At 38.1% G+C, this 25,939-nt stretch overlaps 2 protein-coding genes across 4 annotated transcripts; one reads left to right on the top strand and one right to left on the bottom strand.

Annotated features, from left to right (window-relative positions):
• The first annotated feature begins 1,075 nt into the window (after window positions 1-1,075).
• Window positions 1,076-7,388, top strand: LOC112173619 (phospholipid--sterol O-acyltransferase). 3 transcript variants are annotated; one of them, XM_024311306.2, is made up of 16 exons: window positions 1,076-1,506; window positions 1,608-1,743; window positions 1,848-1,992; window positions 2,073-2,242; window positions 2,345-2,421; window positions 2,746-2,965; window positions 3,059-3,233; window positions 3,543-3,642; window positions 4,180-4,274; window positions 4,665-4,716; window positions 4,844-4,915; window positions 5,164-5,332; window positions 5,855-5,959; window positions 6,047-6,131; window positions 6,228-6,317; window positions 7,020-7,388. In XM_024311306.2, the coding sequence occupies exons 1-15, from the start codon at window positions 1,282-1,284 to the stop codon at window positions 6,307-6,309; spliced, it is 1,908 nt and encodes a 635-aa protein (XP_024167074.1). In that variant the 5' UTR covers window positions 1,076-1,281; the 3' UTR covers window positions 6,310-6,317; window positions 7,020-7,388. The 3 variants fall into 3 exon arrangements, 2 of the variants coding, with proteins under 2 accessions (XP_024167074.1, XP_024167071.1); XM_024311303.2 differs by having other exon boundaries at window positions 1,078-1,506; window positions 6,855-7,388; XR_002925620.2 differs by lacking the exons at window positions 6,228-6,317; window positions 7,020-7,388 and having other exon boundaries at window positions 1,078-1,506; window positions 5,865-5,959.
• Window positions 7,389-7,802: 414 nt separating this feature from the next.
• Window positions 7,803-9,986, bottom strand: LOC112170138 (rho GDP-dissociation inhibitor 1). Its single transcript, XM_024307311.2, has 5 exons — window positions 9,672-9,986; window positions 9,158-9,221; window positions 8,811-9,032; window positions 8,377-8,501; window positions 7,803-8,038 (listed from the first exon to the last, which is right to left on the bottom strand). The coding sequence occupies exons 1-5, from the start codon at window positions 9,870-9,872 to the stop codon at window positions 7,970-7,972; spliced, it is 681 nt and encodes a 226-aa protein (XP_024163079.1). The 5' UTR covers window positions 9,873-9,986; the 3' UTR covers window positions 7,803-7,969.
• Window positions 9,987-25,939: the final 15,953 nt, after the last annotated feature.

Below are 25,939 nucleotides of genomic sequence, written 5' to 3' on the forward strand. Positions count from 1 at the left end.
ATATATTTACTTGTGGGTAGTCTTTTATAAGTAAGTTATAAATCTCCAATTATAATTTGATTCTCAAAATGATTTACTACCATATTGAATCCTAGACCCAAAAGGCTTAAAACCCAAATAAGTGAATCATTTTGAAACTATTTTGGATTTTGTTTTTTGAATATTAGTTTTGGATTTTGATAATTTAATATTTATTATTGAGATTGAGTTTTAGTATTTTTACTATGAATTTTTTGTAAACAAAATGTCAATGCTATATAGGTTAAAACGGTAAAACCGCCTTACCGAACCAAACCATCTTTAAATGGATTGGATTGGATCGGATTAAGTTTATTTTCTTCGATGACCGATTGTCTAAAATGTCTAAACCGCTTACTTTGGCATAGAGACGGTTTGGAGTCAAAACCGATCCAATCCAGTCCGCGTGCAGCCCTACTCCCAATTCCCAGACTCTTCCACAATTTGATGATAAGGGTGAGATAGTTTCGTACCCTGCTAAGGTTTTGGATATTGCTGTGATTCAAAGGAAGAAGAGATCGGTGACGCAATGGCTCATTCAGTGGACTGGTATGCCCAAGGAGGACGTTACTTGGGAGGATGCTCAATCGATCACGGCTTGTTTTTCCCAATTTGGCAGCTGAGGTTGGCCTGTTGCTTAAGGAGGGAGGACTTGTTAGGGTCAGCCCAACAAACCTCCATTAAACCCATCAATAACAAACCATTAGGCCCATTAGTTTAGCTAAGAGCTGTTAGCTTTGGAAGGACGTGAATAGTGGTCTCGACCACACGTCAGCTTCCCTTTTTGTAACTGATGAGAAACCATCCTTATATTTTGTACTCATCATTCAGTTTGGGCAATGAGACGAATTATGATTAAACTTTGAATTTCCTTACTTTTTTTTTTTTGGGTTACAAGGGAGCCTAAAAAGGCCCGGCAATAGAGCAAAGCAGAATAAACTAATCAATTAGCCTACCATTAGAAGATCTTCTAATTCTAAAAATTTCCTTAAAGTAGCAGCATGAATAGGAGGAAGGTCGAAAACTACCAAACCATATTCATGATTGATGCTATTTTTGGCGAAAGAGTCGGCTACCGTACATAAGTGAGAAGAATCATGATCAAACTTTGAATTTCCTTACTTTTCATTTTCTTAATTATCTGATCCCAACGCAACTCCCCCCAACTGTACTAGTATCACTACACCACCTGGCATCTGCAATTCCTCCCCCAATAAAATCAGAGGGAAATGAATTGACCGTAACCAAAAATCGCAGAGAGCAATGCGAGCAACGTGGAAGCTCCACCTGCTCACGGCGTTCCTTCTTCTTCTCCTCCTCTCCAATGGAGTCGGAGGCGAAGACTGGAGCGGCGACTACTCCAAGCTCTCCGGCATCATCATCCCCGGCCTGGCCTCCACGCAGCTCCGCGCCTGGTCCATCCTCGATTGTCCTTACTCTCCTCTCGATTTCAACCCTCTCGATTTGGTCTGGCTCGACACCACCAAAGTACGCCTCCTCCTTCCTTCTCTTCTCTTCTCCTTTGATTTTCACCAAATTCCGAGTTTTCATCCATTTTTTGTGACGGTGACGGTGATTCTGTGCCGCAGCTTCTCTCTGCTGTGAACTGCTGGCTCAAGTGCATGCTGCTTGACCCGCACAACCAAACGGATCATCCTGACTGCAAGTCGCGGCCCGATAGCGGCCTCTCCGCCATTACGGAGCTCGATCCTGGTTATATAACCGGTAACGTTGCATTGTCTCTGAGTTTCGCCTCTTTCGGTTTTTCGCATTCGATTTTGCTTTGTTTGCTTATTGCTAGTTTTGTTGTGTTGCTTCGTTTTTGGAAGGTCCTCTTTCTTCTGTGTGGAAGGAATGGGTGAAATGGTGTATTGAATTCGGAATTGAAGCCAATGCAATCATTGCTGTTCCTTATGATTGGAGGCTTTCGCCCTCCATGCTTGAGGAGCGAGACCTTTACTTTCACAAGCTCAAGTTAGTACCTAATTATGTTCGTCTGTCAATTTGTTAATGGTGCTTTAATTTTCTATTAATCTGACAATAAATAAATACAGATTGACATTTGAGACGGCACTGAAACTTCGTGGAGGCCCCTCAGTAGTGTTTGCCCATTCACTTGGTAATCATGTCTTCCGTTACTTTTTGGAGTGGCTAAAGCTGGAGATTGCACCAAAACATTATGTAAAATGGCTGGATGACCACATTCATGCCTATTTTGCCGTTGGTATGCTTTATATGCATCAGAATTCATCTACTGTGAGAGTTTCGTTTATTCTAGTCGTTTCATGCCATTTATCTGGACTTATTTGTGGTGATTTAATTCCAGGAGCTCCGCTTCTTGGTGCAATCGAGACTGTCAAAGGAACACTTTCTGGACTGACATTTGGCCTTCCTATTTCTGAGGTTGTGACCTATAGTTTTCATATTTTTAATTTTCTATGCCATTATAACCAACGAAATGCTCCAGCGTGTAGGATATCTGCTCTTCTTCTCATTATTCTACTATTATTTTGCACTTACGCAAAACTGAAAATAAAAATTGGGGTAGGGCAAAATTTGTACTCAGTTATTTTCATTCAGGCTTCTAGATGCACCTAGAAATTCTGAAACTAATGTTGTCTACATCAGGCTCAGAATAGTGTAAAGCATATAAATTATAGAACTTCAGAACTTAGACTTGCTTGACGCAAACTGATGTAGTGCATTTTGAATGTTTGTGATGATCAGGGGACAGCTCGGTTGATGGTCAATTCATTTGCTTCTACATTATGGATGATGCCTTTTTCAAAGTATTGTAAGGCAGAAAATAAATACTGGAACCACTTCTCTGGGGGGAACAGGAACAAGAGAGGTCATCAAACGTATCACTGTGAGGAGCGGGAATTTCAGATGAACTTCTCTGGATGGGCTACAAATATCATCAACATTGAAATTCCTGCAACCCGTGGTAAAATTTTGATCCCCATGCAAGTTTTCTGGTTGCAATGTTGATATATTCTAATATATATGTATGTACTGTCTTTGCATGATATATTTACAGGCTATGATGCCTATCCATCTGTTACCGACATGACCGAGACTAACTTTTCTAGCATAGAATGTGGAATACCTACCCAGTTGTCTTTCTCGGCCCGTGAAATAGCAGATGGGACATTTTTCAAAGCAATAGAGGATTATGACCCAGATATGAAGAGGATTTTGTACCAATTAAAGAAGTGAGTAATTATGTAGAATATTGTAGTACTTTTCTCCTTCTCCATGCTGCTAGTTTAGGACGAGCTCTACTCACAACTTTTAAATTCTGTGCTGTCTCTAGTATTAATTATGCTTTCTTAGGTTAGTTGTATTATGTGTTCCAGTCACCTAGGTTGAAAGGCACCTTTAGTGCCCGTGGTAAAGGACACTTTCTGCTATAAAATGTGCTTCTGTCCTTTCTACATTTTGAAGTTTTACTAAGCATGGATAATATTGATTTCTGGTTCCGATTTTCAATTCGACTGTTTTTGAAATGCTTTTTATTTCAGGCTATATCATGATGATCCAGTTTTAAATCCACTCACACCATGGGAAAGACCACCTTTAAAAAATATATTTTGCATCTACGGAACAGACTTGAAAACTGAGGTATAATTGCAATGTCATAATGGATATATTATTTCTCTGTCATGACTAAAGCAACTTCACATGATTGGCATTCTTGTTGATCATCTGCTACGTGGTCTATTGATTTAGTTTTGGTATCACACTGATTAATTGGAAATTTTTGTCCTTGCTTCCAGATTGTTTTTCACGCTTGAAACAATTTTAATTTGTGATTACTTAATTTTTTTTTGCTTACAAAATGATGCACTTAGTTCGAGAATGCCTGAACCTCTTTGTTGTTATGATTTGATCATTGTAAGCATAACTAGGACAGGTAATTTCAGAAACAGACATGGTTTTTTGTTCATATAAGCATCTATTACAAGTTCAATATATTCTCTGTTCTCAATTGGGTTAGATTCTCTATGATTTGATTGCCAATAAGAAGAGCTATTCATTTGTATTCATCCTAAGATATCTCTTTCTTATGACTAGGGATTTGTTGGTGCTTGTTCTACATTTAGATGGTATGGGTGTTGTGGTGAATGATAGTTTTGGTGTCTTGGCAATGGAAAACAGGTTGGTTACTATTTTGCACCAAGTGGAAAGCCCTACCCCGATAACTGGATCATTACCGATGTGATTTATGAGATTGAAGGTTCCTTGGTCTCAAGGTGAATTTCTTAATAGTTATATACTACACTAGTCCGCAAAATGTATGCACGAGTGGGTGTGAGCACGCATCCACGTGTCACTTGAATACAGTTACTGCAGAAAATGTATAAGATTGTGTCACTTGAATATAGTAACTGCATACTTATTCATATCTGAACTTTGCTTTGGTAAGTTTCTTGCTCTCTATGTACATGTTTGGAATAAAATAAAAAATAAAATAAAAGTAAGGTGGTGACTTTGTGCGCTAATTGAATGTGTAATATCATTTCTGTATTGACCTAATCATATTGCAAATACGTTTTCAAGTTCAGTATGTTTTCAGGCTGTCAAGTCTTTTTTTTTTTTTTTTGGGGAAACTTGACAGTATAATTTTATAATTTTCTCCATAGGTCAGGAAATCTTGTCGAAGGAAATCCAGGAGCAGCAAGTGGGGATGAGACTGTGAGTCACAACATTCATGCATGATTCCCATTATTGAATATGTTCAACTCTTCTGCTTCAGTATTACTATTCCATGGTCCTACTATAAAACAGCATTCATAGCACTTAATAACTCACTACTCAACAGGTACCATACCATTCTCTATCTTGGTGCAAGAATTGGCTAGGACCAAAAGTTAACATAACTAGGTCTCCGCAGGTACTTCTTCTCATTTAATTACATAACATGTTTATCTGCAATGATTTAGTGCAATCATCTCTTCTGAGAAAGAAACGAAAATATTCTTGGAGCACACACTTCCTACTCACACATTTATGTCTACGTGTGAGGAGATGCCAGTCAAAAATCTTTCTCATATTTTACAACAGTGTTCTTTTGTTTATGTTTGTTCATCAGTAAAGTGGCCTTCTTTGAGAATTGAATTTCTGTTTCTCTTGAAATTGCAGTCTGAGCATGATGGTTCTGATGTACAAGAGGAATTGAACGTAGAACATCATCATGAAGAAGATATTTTGCCAAACATGACAAGGTTGCCCAGGGTCAAGTACATAACTTACTATGAAGATTCTGAAAGTATACCAGGAAGGAGGACGGCAGTTTGGGAGATAGATAAAGGTGTGAATCTTAACCAGTGGTCACAGACTCACAAAATGAAGCATAACTTTTGTTTATGGAACTTACTTTACAGTATAACCAGCTACTTTGCATGAACACTATTAGACAATTTGATGTAGCTGAGCACCATGGGATGGCCCATACAGATTCCAGTTGGTCATCTGTGACAAACATTTCCTGCACTTGATACTTCACAGAAATATCACATCTGCTTGGTTTTGAAAGATTTTAAAAAGATAGAACATATGAAAAATTACTGTTTTTCAAGTCTCAGTTGCATTGATTGGTAAAAGGATATCATCATTTTCTAATTTAACTTGTAGTCTATTCCTGCATGTATAAATAAGAAAACTTTTCGGTGTCTTCTAGTTTTATGTGTGCGTGTGTGTGTAAATTCTTGTTACAAAAACATCAAGGTGCCCTTCTATAATATTACCATCTTCAGCAACTTTGTATATAACCAATTAATACATTTATTCTGCTTCAGAAAATAGACCTTGCACTGACAGTATCTTAATGTAGCGAATCATAGGAACATTGTTAGATCCCCCGTTCTAATGAGAGAGTTGTGGCTTCAAATGTGGCATGATATCCATCCCGATGCTAAGTCAAAATTTGTTACTAAAGGTGATTGCTGATATATATTTGGCACTTTCTTCTTCTCATTCTTCCCATCCTCGTCTAAGTAATTTGCTAATATGTAATATGCAACAGCCAAACGGGGACCTTTGAGGAATGAGGACTGCTATTGGGATTATGGAAAAGCTCGATGTGCATGGGCTGAATACTGTGAATATAGGTTTGTTCTTTTTCAAACTATTAAATATTTGTTAGAAAGCTAAAGCTCATTTCTGCCCCTTTTCTTTTTAATCTTAATTTATGTTTGGTGATGTAGATACCTCTTTGGAGATGTTCATTTAGGACAGAGCTGTAGGTTGAAGAATTCTAGAGCAGATCTTCTTTCGCACTACTTGTAGACTGAAAGGTATCCTTTCTTCTTCTTCAGCTTACTTTTAAAAGCATAATATCACCACTTCTACGTAAATCTTCTTTTGCATTTGTTTGTAGATTGAAAGGCATCCTTTTTTCTTTATCGTCTTAATCTTAAAAGAATCTGAATGCATACAATTTGCTATGACTCGGAAATAATATCAGTTGTATGATTCCCATTTATCAATAACTAAATTTGCATTAGTATCTACCTGTTCTTAGGACCATGCTTTGACATTTCATAAGTCTTAAAAGCATTGGAAAAATTCTCTGTTTGAATATCTTTGGAATAGAGTGCACTCTTCTGCAGTCTTTATATTAGTCATCTGCATAAATAAAATTTGTTTCACGTGTGATGTAATTTTGCTGAAACAATGTAATGCTGAGAGATTCAAATTGTTGTGTCGATTCAACATTGTAATATCATTGTTATTCTACTATTGATAAGAAATGAATAATCTACTCTAGTTGATGTTCTTTTGATTATATTTCTGTTTCATCACCTCACGGGTTCTAGCATCAAATTAATCAGGTCCCTTGCCAATATTTGCGCTAATCGAAGGCACATTACCATTTACATGCAAGACATTGCACTGCATTGTGTAACATTTTAGCAGTTTTGTATCAAGCACAATCAGCGTATCTCGGATCTTGCTTCATGATTTGTCGTCAATAGATATCTAACTTGGTATCTCAGCTTGCTCTTCAAGCAATTTTGCAACTGGAGGACACCACTGCTAGATCTGCTTTGGTCAACTCAGCTCCCCCAAATTTTCTCCATATAGTCTATTTTTTCTGGTAGCTTCTCAGCACCATGTTGCTGAACCATTGCACCACCAAAGTATTTCTTGAATTCATTGTTAACATGATTTGCTATCAGATTGTTATTCACTCGAAATGTGTAACTATTTACATTGTCTCGGAATCTAGCAGTGACTGTCCATCCGAGACAATGGACTACTATACCGTACAAGGATAAATGTATATTGAACTCAGAGAATGCTATTCTTGCAGATTTTGTATATTAGATTGGGGCCAAAACAATTTTGTTCCCTTTTTTCGCTAATTAATATAATGAAGTTACGCCAAAATAATTTTTTTTTAGATCTTCAATTCTGTTTTTATCCTGAAGCCTTTTCAACAAGCAATGTTGAAAATCCTGTTTGGTTGATTGACACAAGTTCAATGGTGCGATCCTCATGAGCTGGAAAGCAATTGGGTTTGCCTAATACATTTGATTACAAGTGGTTTATCAGTTTATCTTGACCAAATAAAGAGTTCAAGTGAAGGACCACCTAGCTGATTTGTGATCAACATGTTGCATGTGTTGCATTTTTTACTAGTTGAATGGCAGAACGAGCCCTATCTAGGGAAGACATGTTGCATGTGTTGCATTTTTTACTAGTTGAATGGCAGAACGAGCCCTATCTAGGGAAGTGAAGTGTGTAGGGAAAAACAGGGCTCCGAAAGCAACAAACAGTAATGGTAATCCTAATTCCAAATTTGCATCACAAGCCAAGGAAATAATCATGAGAATTCCATTGTACGTTTGCATCACAACTACAAGTAAAGAAGATATGTGGTGTGGTTCATGGATAAATAAAGAAAATGGAGGAAAAAACAAGCAGGATCTTCCAGAAAAAGTCGCTAACTCCGCTTTTTGATCTCAAAGGAGTATTTCAGTTCCATATAACATCTCTTGTCATCGTCTTCGAACTGCAAAAGACAACCAAGTGAAGAAAAATCAGCAAATAGTTTGTGTACATAATTCACAAGTTACTACCTAGTATAGAATGACTACAGAAAAGGAAAATATTGTTGGGAAATGGCAGCTTTGCAAACATCGACAAAAGACTACTGATTTGCTTTTCAAACGCTAGCACTCGTGTTGAGTACAGATGTTCCCTTAAGATCTATAACCTGGTAAGGTTTTAAAGACTCCATATCTTCCGCTTATATGACCAAAAGAAAGAGGTATTATGCCTTCACTTTTCAATCTCAAAATAAGCTTGCTGCATACAAGTGCCTATACGTAAGTGCAAACTGCAACGCACCTTAAGCTTTGCCGAGTAAAGGCCCCTTGCAAGCACCCCAGATGGAGTGGTCTCCTCTTCCAAGGTGTGCTCATAGGGTTCTCTATTCGGAGCAAATGTACCCAACATTCCTTTGCTTTGATCAACTGGCACCCAAACCATAAAATTAACCACAAGAGTAGCGAAAATAAATAATTAAAGTAACATTAGCATCTACAATATGAACTTCAAAAGGATATGCCAAAAGGATCGATCTTTATGGGTCTTCAATCCAGTGAGCAGACGAAACAACTAACATTGTTGACAGATTTCAATAATACCTATATTTTCTTTTTTGATGAGGAATACTACAGTATGTTAGCATTTGTATGTTTAACCAAAAGTTCAAAAGCTTTCAACCATTTCTATTGCACAATTCATACATCCAAAGGCAACAATATGGATGTAATACACACCTTGAAGTCCTCCTTTCCACACTGTGTTGGAATAGGTAAGGCCAGAAACAATGTTGTGCAGAACACTAAATGTGAGCTTAAGCCGATATTCAGATCCTTCTTTGAGTGTAAACAGGACACGACCGATCAGATTTTCATCAACGGGCAATGGAGTATTTATTTCCCCAAAGTCATCGGAAATGATACCAATTGAGTGGAATTTGACTTCAGGTTCCATTTGGCCTGATTGATGAAACACTCTTAGCAAAACATAACAAACGGATTCATAAAAACAGAACAAACCACTGTGTGAAAAGCTGAATAGAGAACAAGGTGAAATGGAGTGTAAAAGATTCACAAAAATGAACCATCCAAATCGCTTTCCAAGGAACCAAGCAGCTTCTGTTTCCACCTCCTTAAGCTGTCATCATCCTGTTAAACACAGGTGAGTTCAGAATTATATCGGTACACAACGGAACACTTTGATAATCAATTCCACACAAATGGTTCAATCTGAATAATTGCATTTGGATCACAACAGGAATTAGATCAATATATAAGCCTAGCATCCCCACATTGAACATAATCGAGATAAAAACATTCAAATTCTTGGTGTTGCATATGGTTTTGAATTCCTTATATAAGGTACAGTTCAGACTTCAATTGAAGTTTTGGGTTCAAGAATAAAGCCTTGATCTTTATCTTTTCCTGACTATTCTAGACAAAAGATCAAGGCTTCAAGCAAAACCTTGAATAGTCCATTACATGTGATCAATTAAACAACAATCCCATTCAAGCAAAACTAAAACAGACCCAAATTCAACATAGATGAAAAGAGAGAATCTTTATATATAGCAAAAGAGGAATAAGAGTAGAGAGAACCTTGTCTTTCTCAATTTGTTCCTTGAGAGAAACCAAAGGCCCAGGAACAAAGCCAGCAGCAACCCCATTACTCCTGTGATCTTCACCATCTTCTTCTTCTTCTTCTTCCTCAACATGACAGAACTCACTTAGCTTTTCACTCAGTTCCTCTAGCTTTTCTGATGATGGGCCTGCTTCATCTCCTCTCTTCCCACCCTCCATCTCTACTCTCTCTCTCTCTCTCTCTCTCTTTCTCTTCAGAGAGTGTAGCGTGAGACAAAGACAACAACCCTTTTAAGAACTGTCTGGACTCTGGAGTGTCAAACCCAGGAAAGGAAAAACGAAGTATGATTCAAATAGTGGCAGAGAATACGTATAAAGAAGTGTATATTTGTACAGTCGTACTGTCTCCTTGTAATGTTTGTTTGTCTTTTTCTACTTAATTTCAACTTCTGTCAGTGCTATGTCGGCCTACAGGTTTTTTTCTTTTTGGTCTGACGGCCCACAGTATATTTGGCTTTTATCTTCTTTTCTTTTCCTTTATCTTTTTTATTTCCCTTAATTTTAGTGTATATTCAATTTTGAGTTAAACTAATTCCTTAATTTTAGTGTATATTCTTCCACTATTCCCCCTCGTTTTTAACTCAATTCCATAATTTTTCTTCCATTATTCGGTTTCCCAATGGTGAAAAAAAATAGGGAATTGAGTTAGAGTGAAACTAAATCATGGATTAGATCCCTACTAATATAGGCAAAAACAGGATGAGACCTTGCAGTACTCTGCTAGGGTTGAGCGGCCGCCGCCCTTGGGCGTGGTTTTGCAACACCTTCCCCCATTCAATGGGGTTCTATTCCCTCACCTTTTCCGGTGTCGGCTCTTTAGAGTGGAGACTCTATTCTCCCCTCCATCTCGCTTTATCCAATGTCAATGCGGCTGCTGCCGTGCGCTGAGCAGGAGGCAGCGTGCACTTTGCCGGCTAGATCAGCGTTGAGGATGATAGCTGATCTATCATCACGGATGGCGGCTCATGGATGTGGTTCATCGAGGCCTCAGCGAGCGCTTCTCAAATCTGGCGACGTGGGTGGGTTGGTTTGTGCTTGGATGCTTGGGGTATGCCCAGACCAGATCGATCAGGCGGTGGTGTCACCGAGTCGGTCGAAGGTGAGGTCAATTCTGCCCGGCGCGAGAAGATGGATCCATGGTTGAGTCTTTCTCAACGAGGGTTGGAGGAGATGCGTTTGGGCCTATTATGGGAGAATTTGCAGATCCAATTGATGTTGAGAGTCTTCCCAGGTCTGTTGTGCGGATACCTTCCCCGAATTGCTCTCTTCCTTCAAGCTTTGAGGGAGCCCTGGATTGATTCAGGTGGAGATAAGGGCGCAGCGGCTCTGATCAGTGGTGTTTGGATGCACATGCATTAGAGTGTCGAGAGTGGAGATGACTCTAGGGTGCCCTAATCATATTCACATGGGTTTGGGCTTTTGTCAAAACTGCTTTAGCAGACTTGATTTGGGTCTAGGGCCGAATTTGGATCCGGATTTGGGATCCTGGTCGCTTACAAATACTGATCTTGGATCCGAGACAGCTGCTCATATTGATCTGGTATTGGTTCTGGTTCTTAGGGGTTCGTTTGCTAATTTTCGAGTTTCTGACACCCTCGGTTATTTTCTAACTCCCGGTGAGTGAATCACCTCTCCTAGGTGATCATTTCGCCAGTTACGGTTACGGTTACTATTACATTTACACTGCTTTCGTGACATATGCAGTGCAGCGATGTCGTTCGACATCAAGTCACATCCTGGTTACCTTTCATTCTAGATGTGTTTGTGCATCTTATTATCATTTATTGCTTTTTCTTTATTATAGATGCGTTTGTGCATCTCGTTATGTTTTATTGCTTTCTTTCGATGCTTTTGCATCGCTCCATGTAACCTCTGTTATCATTTAATATAGTTTGTCGTCTTTCCTTTCAAAAAAAAGAAGATCCCTACTAATATAAATAAAAATTAATTAATTTTCAATAGCTTATTATTTTTCTCTAATAATCTTAATTTTTCTTTTTAAGGAAATAAATTTCACTTGTACGTCAAGATCACAGTTTGACGTGTGCCTACTTACAAAGTTACAATTAACTATAACCTTGTGTTATCCAAAAGTTAAACTCTAGCAAGTAGTACATCTTGGGCGCGTTTGTTAGAGGGGATTGTATTACCCCGTCTTAATTTCTTTAAAGAGTCCTGCACTCCTCAAGCCTGGCTTATGCTATAGAATGCCTTGACCCACGTTTGGTGCAAGCAGGATTAATCATAGAACTAAAACCATCAACACACCAACCTACAAAACCAGCGAAGCTCCAAACGGTGACCTGATGAAAACTCCGCCGTCAGGCCACCTCTAACCGGAGCACTGGTCGGGTTCGATCTGTGGAGAGAAAATCAAACACCGAAGTCTCCGATGGAATTTGTCTACAAATTCCGGCAGCTTCGGCGATATATTGAGGTGCATGAGGTATGAAAGATAATCTATTCTTCGTGTTCTACATGCTAGTTTACATGATTTTTGAATTTGATTATGTTTTGGAAGAATTGGTTTCTGGGTGTTTCAGCCACCATCGGGCATGCCGTCTGTGGTGGTGGTTTCAGGTTTCTTTAGGCTAATTTTGATTCAATTATGAATGTTGGGGCTAGGAATGAGGTTTTTGTGCTTAATTTCAAAACGGGTGAAGGTTGTGGAGAAGACGAGGCTGAAGAAGATGATTTTTGGGCTCACTATAGAAGAAGGTGTTGAGTCTGTTTTTGGGATTCCAGAGTTTCATTTAATGGAGTCATGGATGATGCCAACCACAGAATAAGTCTGTTTAAATGAGATAAGCCAATCAAATCCCATATAACAAACGTTCCCCTTATGATCAAGAAAATATACTTGTTGAAAATAATAATAACTATTGGACTAGCAAGGTATCTTGATCATCATTAATACAGCCGATGTCCATCTTCACTAACACACTCAACTGTGGTACGAACAGTAAAACATATATCTGTACAGACCTGGCATTGAAGCAAACAAAAAAGGAAAACCATCCAAGCTCCAAAAAAATAACCTTAATTGACTATAATGAGATACCAAATCAAGTGAAGCAGCGATGCACTCACTAACCTCAGCACCATCATCGACCCTAGATTCCATCATGGTCAACCCCGCATTAAGCACCACCTCTTTCACATCCAACAATGATGTTACAAACGAACAGCTGGAACAAAATAAATGTTGGAAGTAGCCGTGGACATATGAGCAATGAACATTAGAATTTGATCATGAAACCAAACTTTTCTTCAAAGTTAAAACCAAGGAGAAAAAGATTTTTTCAATCATGCTCCCCCATAATAGTATGTTACCAGCAACTCCTAAGTTTGAGAATAGAGAAAAGCAGCTTCAAGTGACTTAGAGTGTCTCTGAGTGCATCTAATACTGTAGTTAATATATTTTAATATTACACTATATCACACAAAATAACTATGATCCAAAAAAATTCTGCCAATTTCTCTATGTTTAGTCTTTAGTGTATGTAGTCTCTAACGATTTAACTGTTGATTTAATGCAATCACCTTTAATTTTTTTTTTTTTTTTTTAAATCTATGATCCAAAATTATTAAATTTACAAGAGAATACCAAATATATGGTTTCCTAAGAACATCTTTAGCAATGCTAGCCATTTTTGAGTCAAATTTTAATCAAAGTAGCTAAAAAGTTATTTTGACTAGCCACTTTAGAAATACATCTATATCAGTACTATCTGTTTTAGCTAGTTTTGAATTTATATTATTTTTTAAGTGAAGATTAAATTATTTAAATGTATTTATAAATTATATAAAATTACTCAAAATGAATGTATTAAATTATAGAGAGTTTCATCTCGCTCTCTATATTTAGGAGCGAGATAGCTAAAAGTTATAATGAAAAACCATTTAAGAGTCTGGTCAAAAGCTAAACATGCTCTCCAAAATATCTAAGGAGCCAGAATAGAGAGTCTGCTAAACATGCTCTAATACTATGAGCATAGTTGCAGCAATACTTTAAGAGAAAAAAGATATAAACTGAATTCTCTATTCTACTAGGTAAAATCCATGCTTATTTGCTTATAATTGTACACCCATTCCAGCTCGATCAGCATAGCTTTCTTACATAATCAACAAGTCTAATTAATATTTTTCTGTATATTTTATATACTCACTTGACCCTTTCTTTCACTTTGTAATGGATACTCAAGATGAAATCATTTGGGGTTGTTCCGGTAATGGGAAGTTTACTATAAAGTCGACTACTATGTCACAAGTTAAGAATTGTCCTAGTCATTGATACTCAAGATGAAATCATTTGGAATGGATCTTTTCTTGATTCGCTTGACCATATTGGAACCATTCTTCTTCTTCAGATCAGTTTGCTTCTAGTATACTACTTGGGCCATTTGGCACATCAGGAATAAATTAATATTTAAGAACATCATTGTTTCTCCTGCTTCATGTGTGTTTCAAGCTTTTATAATGAGCTCCAGTTATTTGAAGTTATTTGAAGGGTAATCCCAGACCCTCTCACCCAAAGATTTCAAAATATTTCCTTATTAAGTGGCAACCTCCCAATATAAATCAAGTCAAGTTAAATTTTGATGGTTCCATCAAGAATGGTTTGGCTACTATTGGCTTTGTTATTCGCAACTAGGATGGTAACCCTCTTTTTGCAGCTAATAGAAAGACTGGCAATGCCTTAGTGCTTGTTGCGGAAGCCACGGCTCTTAGAGATGGACTACATACTGCCCTTTTATATCATCATTTCAATATTATTGTGGAATGTGATTCCAAGTTATTAATTGACTGTGTTCAAGGCCGCTGCCAGACTCCATGGCGAATTAAAACATTATTATAGGATATCAAGGAGCTCACTCTTCAGACATGTATATCGCGAGGCTAATTTTGTTGCTGATTATATAGCTTCGGAAGTGAATATTGCTCATAATTCATCTGTTTGCCCCTTTGTGTCCCTAGTGGTCTATGTGGATCAGCTGGGAGGGGGTGTCTCTCGTGGTTTTGTTTTCTAGTTTTGCTTTGTTTTGTTTCTATCATAAAAAAAATTAATAATAATTAAAAAAAAAAAAAAAAAACTCTTTACTTTCATATGGTCTTTAAATATGTTTTTTTTTTTTTTGGAAAGAGGGCTGGTGCGGCTGCCCTCAAGCCTTTTTTTTTTTTTCTTTAAATATGCTTCTTAAGGTTAAAGTCTTCAATTGACAGCTTATTAAAGATAGATTAAGAACTAATTAAAGATAGAATATTTACTTCTTATCCTAATTTTCAAGCTAATTGTGCTTTTGGTCAGAATCATTTAGAATCAACTAATCATCTTTTTAAAGATGGCCCTTTTGCTATAGATGTTTGGTTATGCAGTATTCTTAATTGTAATCATATTGATTTATAGGGAAATGATCATTTACCCAATTTCAGCTTAAAAATTGCCCACTTGCTCCACTAACAGTTTTTTAACCTCATTTATCCAAAACACTCTAAGAGATTATTTCCTTAATACCCAATTAATTCTTTTTTTTATTCTTTTTATTTATTTTTGGCACGTTTTTGCCCTCTCCTTTCTCACTTAGAGAGAGAAGTCATCATCCACCTTGCTGTGCTACGGTGACCAGTGGCCAGCCGCGGTCTCCGGCGACCGGTGACCGGAGTCCGGCGTCCTGTCATCGGAATCCGACTACCATTCACCGGAATCCGACTACCAGACTGGTGACCGGATTCCGACATCTGAATTTATTGCCCCCCAGTAATCATATTATTGCCCCCCAATAATCATAATATTGCCCTCCAGTGAATTGCATAAACTCCCAAAACCAAAATGAATACACTACATGCACATTTGATCAATTTATATGCCTATTATTGCCCCTAATACTCATATTATTGCCTCCCAATACTCATATTACTTTTATACCTTATCAGCACGCTCAGAGCTAATAGCCAAGAAAATAAACTCTAGTTTTCTAGTTTCTTTCTGTCAAAAAAAAAAAAAAAACCTAAGTAGGAAAAATATTTCTTCTTTTCTGCCGCCATCCAAAAAAAAAAAATTGTTTTGGCCCCCGGCCTCACCGCACCCAGCCAAGAGAAATTGATCTCCGCACCCAACAGCAGGACCAAAGCAATTGATCTCCACGCTGCCCTTGAGACCTGATCTCGACCTCAACGACGACTCCTCTGCACCGTTGCCTCACCCAGACCTCACCCAGATCGGATTCATCAGCCCCCCACCGTTGCAACACCCAGATCGACGACGACGTAGCAGCCCACCTGCCACCTCTTAGCCCCCGGCCCCAGGTGCCTAGCGTGCTCTGCACGCATCGCCGCTGGACACCAATGCTCCTTCATATATCGATCTACCCAGCCACTCATCCTGCAGCACCAATCCCAGCGAGAGAAATCGGTCAGAGAGAGATCGGCAACAGCTGCAGAGAGAGATAGAGGAGAGAGACTGAACCTGTAATTTTTTAATGGATTAATTTCAGTTTACCCCCCTGAGGTTTGGGGGTGAAATTTCACCCCCTCTACTTTCAATTTTGAATTTTTACCCCCTAAACTTTTCAATTTCAATCAGCCGTGTCCAATTTTTACTGTTCCGTTCAAATTGGACGTTAAGTTTGACTTTTGAGGGTTAAAATGGTCATTTCAACATAAAAAAATTCTGTTTTTTATTTTCTTTTCTGCTTTTTAGTTTTTTTTTTCTTTTTCTGTTTCTTTTTTTTTTCTTTTTTCTGTTTCTTCGTTTTTTTTTTTTGTTCTGTTTCTTCATTTTTTTTTTTAATTTTGTCTCCAACCTATACACCACAAGTTATAATAGGTTTATAAAAATAAAAAAATACTCTAGGTAGTTGAAAGCCGCTCACTGGTCTACGATATTTGTGATATATCTCCGATAAAGTGAAGAATTTAGGATATATCCCAAATAAAGTAAAAAAATATTTGTAAAAAATAATTTTACACTTTATCTGTAAATAAATATCTGTATATCCCCAATACAGTGAAGAAATATCTGTGTAAAATCATTTTTGGTCTACGATATTTGTGATATATATCCAATAAATTGAAGAATTTTAGGATATATCCCCAATAAAGTGAAGAAATATCTGTAAAAAATGATTTTACACTTTTTCTGTAAATATCTGTATATCCCCAATAAAGTGAAGAAATATCTGTGTAAAATCATTTTTTACAGATATTTATTTACAGATAAATATTGGATATATATCACAAATATCGCAGACCAAAAATGATTTTACACAGATATTTCTTCACTTTATTGGGGATATATCCTAAAATTCTTCACTTTATCGGAGATATATTACAAATATCGTAGACCAGTTAGCGGTTTTCAACCACCTAGAATATTTTTTTGTTTTTATAAACCTATTATAATTTATGGTGTATAGGTTGAAGACAAAAAAAAAAAAAAAAACTAAAAAACTAAAAAACAGAAAAAAAAAAAAAAAATTATTTTTTAATTTTTTATGTTGAAATGACCATTTTAGCCCTCAAAAGTCAAACTTAACGTCCAATTTGGACGGAACAGTAAAAATTGAACAAGACTGATTGAAATTGAAAAGTTTAGGGGGTAAAAATTCAAAATTGAAAGTAGAGGGGGTGAAATGATGACACCCCCAAACCTCAGGGGGTAAACTGAAATTAATCCTTTTTTAATTAATTGGAGGTTGCAATTGTCATTTTAACACTTAATTGGGTAAATGGGGTTTAAAAACTCTTAGTGGAGTAAGCAGACATTTTTGAAGCTGAAATTTGGTAAGTGGTCACGGCCCCTTGATTTATTGGCCTGGCTTGATGGTTTAAGAAAGAATGCACATGTGCAATTAGCAAAGATCTTGATGATTGCTTATATTATTTGGTTTGCCAGGAATAAATATATTTATTAGAATAAATTACCTATCTCATCCAAACTGTTCATGCTATTCGTATAAAAGGCACAAGACTGAAAATTGATGACATTAAATGGAAACCTCCTAATTCTTCTTTTGTTAGAATAATGGTTGACGCATTCTAAAATACGAATATGAAAATAGCACAATGGTTCTAGAGAAGATATTTGAACTATTTATGTTGCTCTAACTTATGAATTTATATTAGGATCTGTAATATCTACGAAGGTCCAACTAGAACCTCTTTTTTTCTAGCCGAACTATGTTTTTTGCTCTGACTCTTGAGCGAGTGGCTTCTCGACGGCGTCTAGCCTTGGTTGGTGGCAGTCTGTACCTATGACAATAAAGGGTGTCGTCTTCTCTTCTCTCATCTACTCCACGGTGGTGACGGGCTTGCTCGATCGCTATCTGTGTCCATAGGCTGCGACCTTTTTCTTCTTGCTGTTATCACGGTCAGTGTTGGCAAGGGTCGAGGTTTTCTGATTGAAGATTCTCAAGGTATGGGGACTGAAGATGGTCTGGTGGTTGGGGCGTGTTGGCGTCTGGAAATCTGCCTTTGGTTGGTGGTGACATGCTGGTGTTTAGCTGCAGCAATAGAGGCACCTTCAGGCAGCTTTCTCTAATCTGTGGAGGCGGCGACTCTGGCATTGTTGTTGCTGGAAGTCTTGGATGGACCAGGATTGTAGCGCAGCTGACGGAAGTGAGGGCAATGCTGGTTTGCTCGGGGAAAGAACTAACTATGGATTTTCTACCTTCGTTGGTGGGTTACACCGCTGTTGACTTCACAAGTGGTGGCGACGGTGCCGAGTTGAGCACAGGTGCATACATGGTAGAGTTCCGACATTAGGGGTGGCGGTGGATTACGACAAATGCGACGGCAACATTGTGGAGGAGGCTGGTTTTCTCTTTAGGGTTTGCCCTATTTTGGATGGGCCTGGCATTGGGATGCTAGGGTTTCTCTGCATTGGGCATTGCTAGAAATTGCCTATTTGGGTCAGGCTATGGGTCCATTTAGGGCTGGTGTTTTTACTTTGGATTAATTTCAATTAACCCCCTTAGGTTTGGGGGTGTCATCATTTCACTCCCTCTTCTCTCAATTCTGAATTTTTGTCCCCCAAGCTTTCCATTTTTAGTCAGTCGTGTCCAATTTCTCAGATTCTGTCCAAATTGAACGTTAATTCTGATAATGGGGCCTACTTTGAGGGTTAAAATGGTCATTTCAAGAACAAAAAAAAAAAAAAAAAACCTCTCTTTTTCACTTTCGGGGGTTTCTCTATCTTCTCCAAATGCCTCTCTCTCTTTGATCTGCGACTCCAAAAATTGAAATCGAAATCCAACTAGATCGACTCCTCTACTGCCACGCCTCTCCAGGCTGTCAAGCTCCTCTCTCTCTACCTCTCTGGAAGTAGCGATGGCCCTCTTCACTGAGATTGGTGACCCGGATGAGCTCGTTCGACCACTGTGGGTAGTTCTTCCGCTGTATGACCTCCTCTAGCTGCTACTGCCCACAGCTCTCCTCCACCGGAACAATCGTGCAGGACTCCGAGTCCAAAACTAAGCCGTCCTCATCGCCTCCGCAATTCTGAATCTCTTTCACGAATGCAATGTGGAAGATCTCCAAAATGAGGTGGAACTTGGAGTAGACTTTATCCGGCGTGGCGGCAATGATCTAGGTCTGGGGGAGAGGTGTAGTTTGGGAATTGGGGAAAATGTTGGAGTTGGGGCTGTTGGGGAGTTAGGTCATCGCAAGGTTCGGCCTTGGGTTCCATTTTGGGGACCTTGAAGCTATTGTGGCAGTGGCTAGGGTTAAATTGGGCGCATTGAGGGGAGGCATTGAGGTCAAGAATTGGGAAGAGAGAGCCCATGGTCGAAGAAACGGATGGGGGAGTTATAGAGGATGGAGCTGGCAGAGGAGGTGGAGGTGGGGACAGTGACGCAGTTGTGGATGTGGGAGTAGTCGAGGAAGGTGAGGTTGCGAAAGTTGAAGGGGGGAATCGAAGATGAGGTTCTCGGTGACGGCGGAGGAAGAAGAGGAAGGGAAGGGAAGGGAAGGGAAGGGAAGGGAAGGGAAGAGAGAGAGAGAGAGAGAGAGAGAGAGAGAGAGAGAGAGAGAGAGAGAGAGAGAGAGAGAGAGAGAGAGAGAGAGAGAGAGAGAGAGAGAGAGAGAGAGAGAGAGAGAGAGAGAGAGAGAGAGAGAGAGAAGGAGAAGGGGCTAAGATGAGGGTAATGGGGCTGACAGAGCAGAGGCCAGGAAGCCAAAACGATGACATATTAGCCCCCGAAAAGCTTTTTTTTGTTTTTTTTTTTTGTCTTAAAATGACCATTTTAGCCCTCAAAGTGGGCCCCATTATCTGAATTAATGTCCAATTTGGACAGAATCTAAGAAATTGGACACGGCTGACTGAAAATGGAAAGCTTGGGGGTAAAAATTCAGAATTCAGAGTAGAGGGGGTGAAGTGATGGCACCCCTAAACCTCAGGGGGGTAAACTGAAATTAATTCTTTTACTTTTTAGTTTAGTGTTGGGATTTTCTCTTTTTGTAAAAAAAGATGATAAGGTCCAAGCTATTGTGGAAAATGAGACATGCAAGGATCCTGAGACTGAACAAATGGAGGAGTTGCATGCAGATGGTGGAACTGTAGGGGATACAAGTGCAACATCCTCAACTAGCAATGTTTTATTTTCCCATTGGGTCGCAAGATCTAGTTGCTTGGTTGTCACATTTATTTTATTTGCTTATGAGTTTCTAGGTTTTGTTAGAATAAAGGTGCTTGATTGTCATTAAAAGGTGGATGTAGCTAAGAGTGCGAAACTCTGTTTTCTTAGAATAGGTCCTTTGTGTGTCTTAAAGGACGACTCTTTTTGTCGGCCCCTTAGGGGTATGTCATTTCTAGTACTGCTTGCTGAATTATAAAACTGATTGATCTCTTTCAATTCAAAAAAGTTATTTATGATGATTCTGTAATCCAAAACAAGTCTGCTGCTGCTTTTATTATAGCCTTTCTTTAATATGGTAACTTAAGTCTTAATTATTTTTTCATTTTGGATTTTGAATTTAAAATTACAACATTTCTTTTCAACCAGCATTTGTTCATTTCCTATTTGAAAAGATATCACATTGAAGGGTTTTGCATATGCCATTTGAGGGTTAGTAAAATTTTATTGTGATTGAAGAAATTAGGTTTTGTAAATTGCATAGAACCTATAATCAATTTGATTCAATAAACTATGTATAAAGTATTGCCTCCTGCTAACAAATTACAAAATGCTCTTGCGGGCACCTAAGAAAAAAAAAATTCCCCCTTCTTGTTTGGCATTGCCACCGTTAGACGAGCCATTTTCGACTCGGTTTGGATCTAATATGAGGCTTGGAGTAGTCCTCGACATATGTGTTCTCATACTTATCAGAGAGATCGCAGTGGCTATATGTGAGTTGAAGGAGGGGGAAATCGCTGTGGTTGGTGGGTCTTGGGTCATCCCTAGCTGGCCTTGTGGGTGGATTGAGTTGGTGTCTCTAGGTCTAAGGTCCCTAGTGGTAACGAACATATGGTAATGAGGCTGGGATCTGCTGTGCTCATATCTGATCGGAAGGATCTGATCTGGTTTGGGTTGAATGGATCCGATTTGGGGAGAGGGTGGTTGGGAAGAGTGATGCTTCTAGCTAGCGTGATGGGGATGATGTAGCGGTGACGATGCGGTTTGGGGAGGGTTCGATAGAAGTGGTCGTGCAGCGGAGAGAGTGATTCTATGAAGGTGGCCGTGCTGGGGTCGTGTCAATCTTGGTTGGTAGGCTGCTATCGTCTAGCTCCCTTGGCAGGTGCTCGAGCTTGGGCCCTCTTTTTGGGTAATGTCTGGGCTAAAGTTCTTTTATTTGTTTTTATTTACTTTAATCTTATAGTTATTGCATTTGACGTGTAATAACTCCCTACAAATATTTCTTAGGGGTAATCAGGTTAGATGCATGTATGTGCACTCTAAGTGCCTTGTCTAGTTTAGTGAGGCGGCGAGTCATTTGCATACTCAAATGGCTGCAACCTCCTAGTGCAATAATGAAATATAGTGTCGTTGAATGTAGTTATAGTCGATAATATATTGGGAAAGCTGGTTTATTTATCATATGATACTATTAATATTGCTTTATCTTTTAGGTATGTCACCGACTCACTGTTGTAAAGTAAATGGAGCTGCCCAGATTCAGGGCCGGTCTTGAGCCTAGGCGAACTAGGCCCAGTCCTATGGCCTCTAATTTTGTGGGCCTAAAAAAAACTATCATGTTGCCCAGTTAAAAAAAAAAAAGACTCAAATAAAATAAACGGAAAGAAGTAGTAGGTAACCCAGGAGCCCAACTCAAAAAAAACAAAAATTAAATATAAGTTAGAAAAGGAAAAGTTAAACATGTGTTGTAGGGGGCAGCCCACGTGACCGGCCCAAAAGAAAAGAAAAAGAAGAAGAAGAAGAAGAAAGACAGTAGAAAAACTGAAAAAGTGAATAAAAATGTGCTTTGTGGTAAAAGCATTTGTTGAATAAGATCCGAAGACAGTAAAAAATTTATTTAGAAATCTAAAAAAGAAGACGATGAAAATATTAATTTAACTTAGGTACTTAGATTGACTCTTGAACAAGAGGCTTTATCGCACAATTTATAAGTTGAAATTGATCAAATATTACCTTCAGTGTACTGTGTCACAAGAGAGATTGAGTGGTAAACTATGATATCTATTGAAAAATATATTGTTGGAAAACTTGCTTATGTAAGTTTCATTAGCACCTTTGCACCTAAAAATGCAAGATGAGTCATATTTCAGTGATACTATGACATCTTAATTTTAAATTGATTTAAGTATTTTCTTTGGGCCTCGAAATTCCGTTCTCCTTGGGCCTCTAAAGTCACAGGGCTGGCCCTTCCCAGATTGCTAGTATGACAAGTCTTAATAATTGGTGCATGTTTGAATACATAGGTTTAGTGGAAACTTGTGTTATTATTCGAGATGCTCTTTTATTGCTTATTTGTAATATGGGTTCAGATTTTATATCCCACCATTGCATTCAATAGTTTCATTAATACAAAATTGAAGATAGTTGCATAGGCCCTTTTTTTTTTTTTTTTTTTTTAATGTGGCATATTAATTGTCTTGTAAATTTTGTCCATAAATCATGAAATTAGCTCAATAGCTCTTGATGTTTAGGTATTTCTTTTCATTCCTCCTTTATATACCAAGATTATTGTATTTTGACTATTTTCATAAACTGTAAGAGCAATCTATCCCCGACCAAACCTATTAATCTAACTTCCTCAATAATGGGTACTATTAGAAATATCAAAACGAGAGCTAATTTCCAATATCAAAATATGGAATTTGTATAAGAATGGTGGTTTATTGCCTCCTTTATTTTAGGTATATTAACCTAGCATCCAGGCATTAATTTGCAATATCATCTTTCACTGTGAAGTTCATGTGCATGCCGATCATAATGTCTCTTTCTCATAGGTTGAAATAAAAATAAAAAATAAAGGGTTTTTGTCCATTTACCCTATTTTTAGAGATTTTTTTCCCACTTACCCCATTAAGTTTTTTTAATTCTCTCTTACGTAAAAGACTCTAAGGAGGTCTTCCTTAATACCCTATTAAGATTTTTTTATTTTATTTTTATTTTTTAATACTATTTTACCCTCACCCCTTTGTTACTGAGAGAGAGAGAGAGAGGAGAAAATGGAAGAGAGAGAAACCATATGAGACTTCGCCGGAGCCCAGTCACAGGCCGCTGCCCATTGGACTTTGCAGAAACCTCACCGAAAAGGTTTATTGCTCCCAATAGACATCTATTGCCCCCCAATAGAGGGGCAATAGACCTCTATTGCCCCCTAATATACTTTTATTGCCTCCCAATAGACGTCTATCAGCCATGTATTGCCCTCCAATAGACGTCTATTGTCCCCCAATAGAACTTTCAATTGCCATAATATGAACTAATCTCTCTAAATTTAGACAAATAAAACTTTGTTTAAAGAAAAAAAATGAAGAGATTATATCAATTTAAAAACGTCTATTACCCCCCCCCCCAAATACACATCTATTGTCCCCCAATAGACTTATAACAGATTTCTATTGCCCTAATAGAACTTTTTTTTCATTTTTTTTTCTTTCCTTCTGGGCTTTCTGCCCCTATTTTACCCCATAAAAAATATAAAGAGAGAAATTGCTTTGGGCACCCAATCATCTTTCTCCTCCGCCACAATTTGGGTTGAGCACTGGAGGATCCGCAACGTTGATGATGTAGCTCGATTCGAGGCGGTGCCATTTCGAGACTGAGTTTGACGGGTGATGTAGCTCGATTTCAGCCGAAGTCAGACTCGCTGGTGGCTACAAGGTCTGGCGGTAATGTCAGATTCGCTGGTGGCTGCAAGGTCAGGCAGTGAAGTTGATTTTTGTCTGAGGGTCCGGTGGTCTAAAAGCAGCAAAGCTGGATGTAGGAGGAGCTTAGACCGACCGGAGATCTGGGATCGTGTTCTAAAGGTCCGGCAGGGAGTGGGCGCAGTGAAGGTCCAACTGTGGTGGGCTGCATTCTCTAATTCCGAAGCGGCCATGGCACAGAGAGAGAGAGAGAGAGAGAGTGACATCATTGTAATTCTTTAATTGAGTTGAGGGCAAAATGGTCATTTGGTGTGAAATTATGTATACGGGAACAACAATTTATTAGTGGGTAAGTAGGAAAAATTTGACTCATTTTAATGCTTCTGGGCAAGGACCCCTAAAAAAAGAATCAAAGACACCTCCACCATATTTAATCCTAGCGCTAGATTTTAGCCGATAATTAAGGAATAGTCTTGATTTTTCTACAATCAATTACTAGCTGTAGGAATAGTCTTGATTTTTCTACAATCAATTACTAGCTGTAGCTGCTTGATAGTGAGGTTTGTGTCGGTGTGTGATTTTGCATCTTGATGAAGATTGGGGATGGTGTTGTATGAGACTTCTCCACTATTTGACAAGAAAAGACTTTTGAAGAGTTTAAGTTAAGCTTATACGTACTTTTCTTTCTTCTTTTTGGTTATTTGGCAGTTACAATGTTCATTAACGACAAGCAATTTACTGAATTGTCCTAAAAATACATGACATAACTTTTGAAGATTACTCGTGAATTAATATAACCAGTCCGTGATTGACCATGATAGTCAATCACCCTACGTACTCACTTTCATTCTTATCTTAGCTAATTAATGACAAGTTGCCAAGTGAAATAAGGCAGTAAAATACCTAATCAACAAATGTTTGCTCCATACCGTAATGTGTGGCTAAGGAGATTAAGCTTTAAACCCATTTTAGTACGGCTCTGACAGTTTATACGAATGCTTAAAAGTTAGCTAATCTAGAAATAATACACATGGCGATCGTATGTGGATGCCAAAATGTACAAACAAGAAATACCCATGGTGGATACTGTTTTGCACTAATGGATTACATAATCCTAGTACGTAGTAGATCGAAAATGAAAATGAAAATGAAAATAAAGTCCAAATTTGTGGGTCATGTGTATAATGACATTATAGAGGGATTCACTTTGATTCCTGGCTCTATTTTTCGTTATGTTTATCGTCAAGTTAATGATGTGGCTCATAATTTAGCTAAATTTATTTTAATTTATAGGACTTCTACCTCATGGGAGACTATCCCTCCTGATGTTATTATTGATGCTTTGTTAAAGGATTATACTTTTAATTGAGTTTTATTTCAATAAAGAGCTGACTATTTCTCTTAAAAAAACAGAAGTCCAAATTCGTGGGAGAAATGTTTTCCTATTCTAACACCCATCCTCTCCAATCCAAAGTCCAAACCATATCCAACAAACCCAGCAAACATTTGGCGGCGACTCAGATTAATCTTTCGTGAACTGAGAGGCTAGACAGCATGCTTGAGCCACACGCTTCCAAGAGGAGGTGCCTATTCAATCAGAGAACGACAAGTATGGAGACAAGATTGCAATTGCCGTAGATTTTGAATTCCCCTAATCTCTTTAAACCTTATGGATAATAACCTAAAACCATAGTGTGCAAAAATCCCTAACACCGCATACAATGACATCAAAGAAGCTCATCATAATACAGTGTATGTTTTGTGTATTAATGTAACCCCATGCATGACCATATGCTTGTTCATCTCTATATTTAATTAGTATATTGTATAAACTCATACATCTTGTACGTATATATATATATACGTTGTGACCATCAAGCTCTAGAATGATCAATACGTATTTTAATGTTTGGTATGACATAGGAAACATATTATTGTATTGTACTTTCGATCTGAA

Source organism: Rosa chinensis, chromosome 6, assembly GCF_002994745.2.
Source record: "Rosa chinensis cultivar Old Blush chromosome 6, RchiOBHm-V2, whole genome shotgun sequence".
NCBI classification, from domain to species: Eukaryota; Viridiplantae; Streptophyta; class Magnoliopsida; order Rosales; family Rosaceae; genus Rosa; species Rosa chinensis.

Excerpts from the sequence above, each read along its gene's own strand:
- LOC112173619 (XM_024311306.2), top strand. The coding sequence starts at position 1,282 with ATGCGAGCAACGTGGAAGCTCCACCTGCTCACGGCGTTCCTTCTTCTT. Across the intron at positions 2,422-2,745 it reads TTGGCCTTCCTATTTCTGAG|GGGACAGCTCGGTTGATGGT; the intron begins GTTGTGACCTAT and ends TGTGATGATCAG. Across the intron at positions 4,717-4,843 it reads CAGCAAGTGGGGATGAGACT|GTACCATACCATTCTCTATC; the intron begins GTGAGTCACAAC and ends ACTACTCAACAG.
- LOC112170138 (XM_024307311.2), bottom strand. The coding sequence starts at position 9,872 with ATGGAGGGTGGGAAGAGAGGAGATGAAGCAGGCCCATCATCAGAAAAG. Across the intron at positions 9,222-9,671 it reads AACAAATTGAGAAAGACAAG|GATGATGACAGCTTAAGGAG; the intron begins GTTCTCTCTACT and ends TGTGTTTAACAG. Across the intron at positions 8,502-8,810 it reads GTGGAAAGGAGGACTTCAAG|TTGATCAAAGCAAAGGAATG; the intron begins GTGTGTATTACA and ends TTTGGGTGCCAG.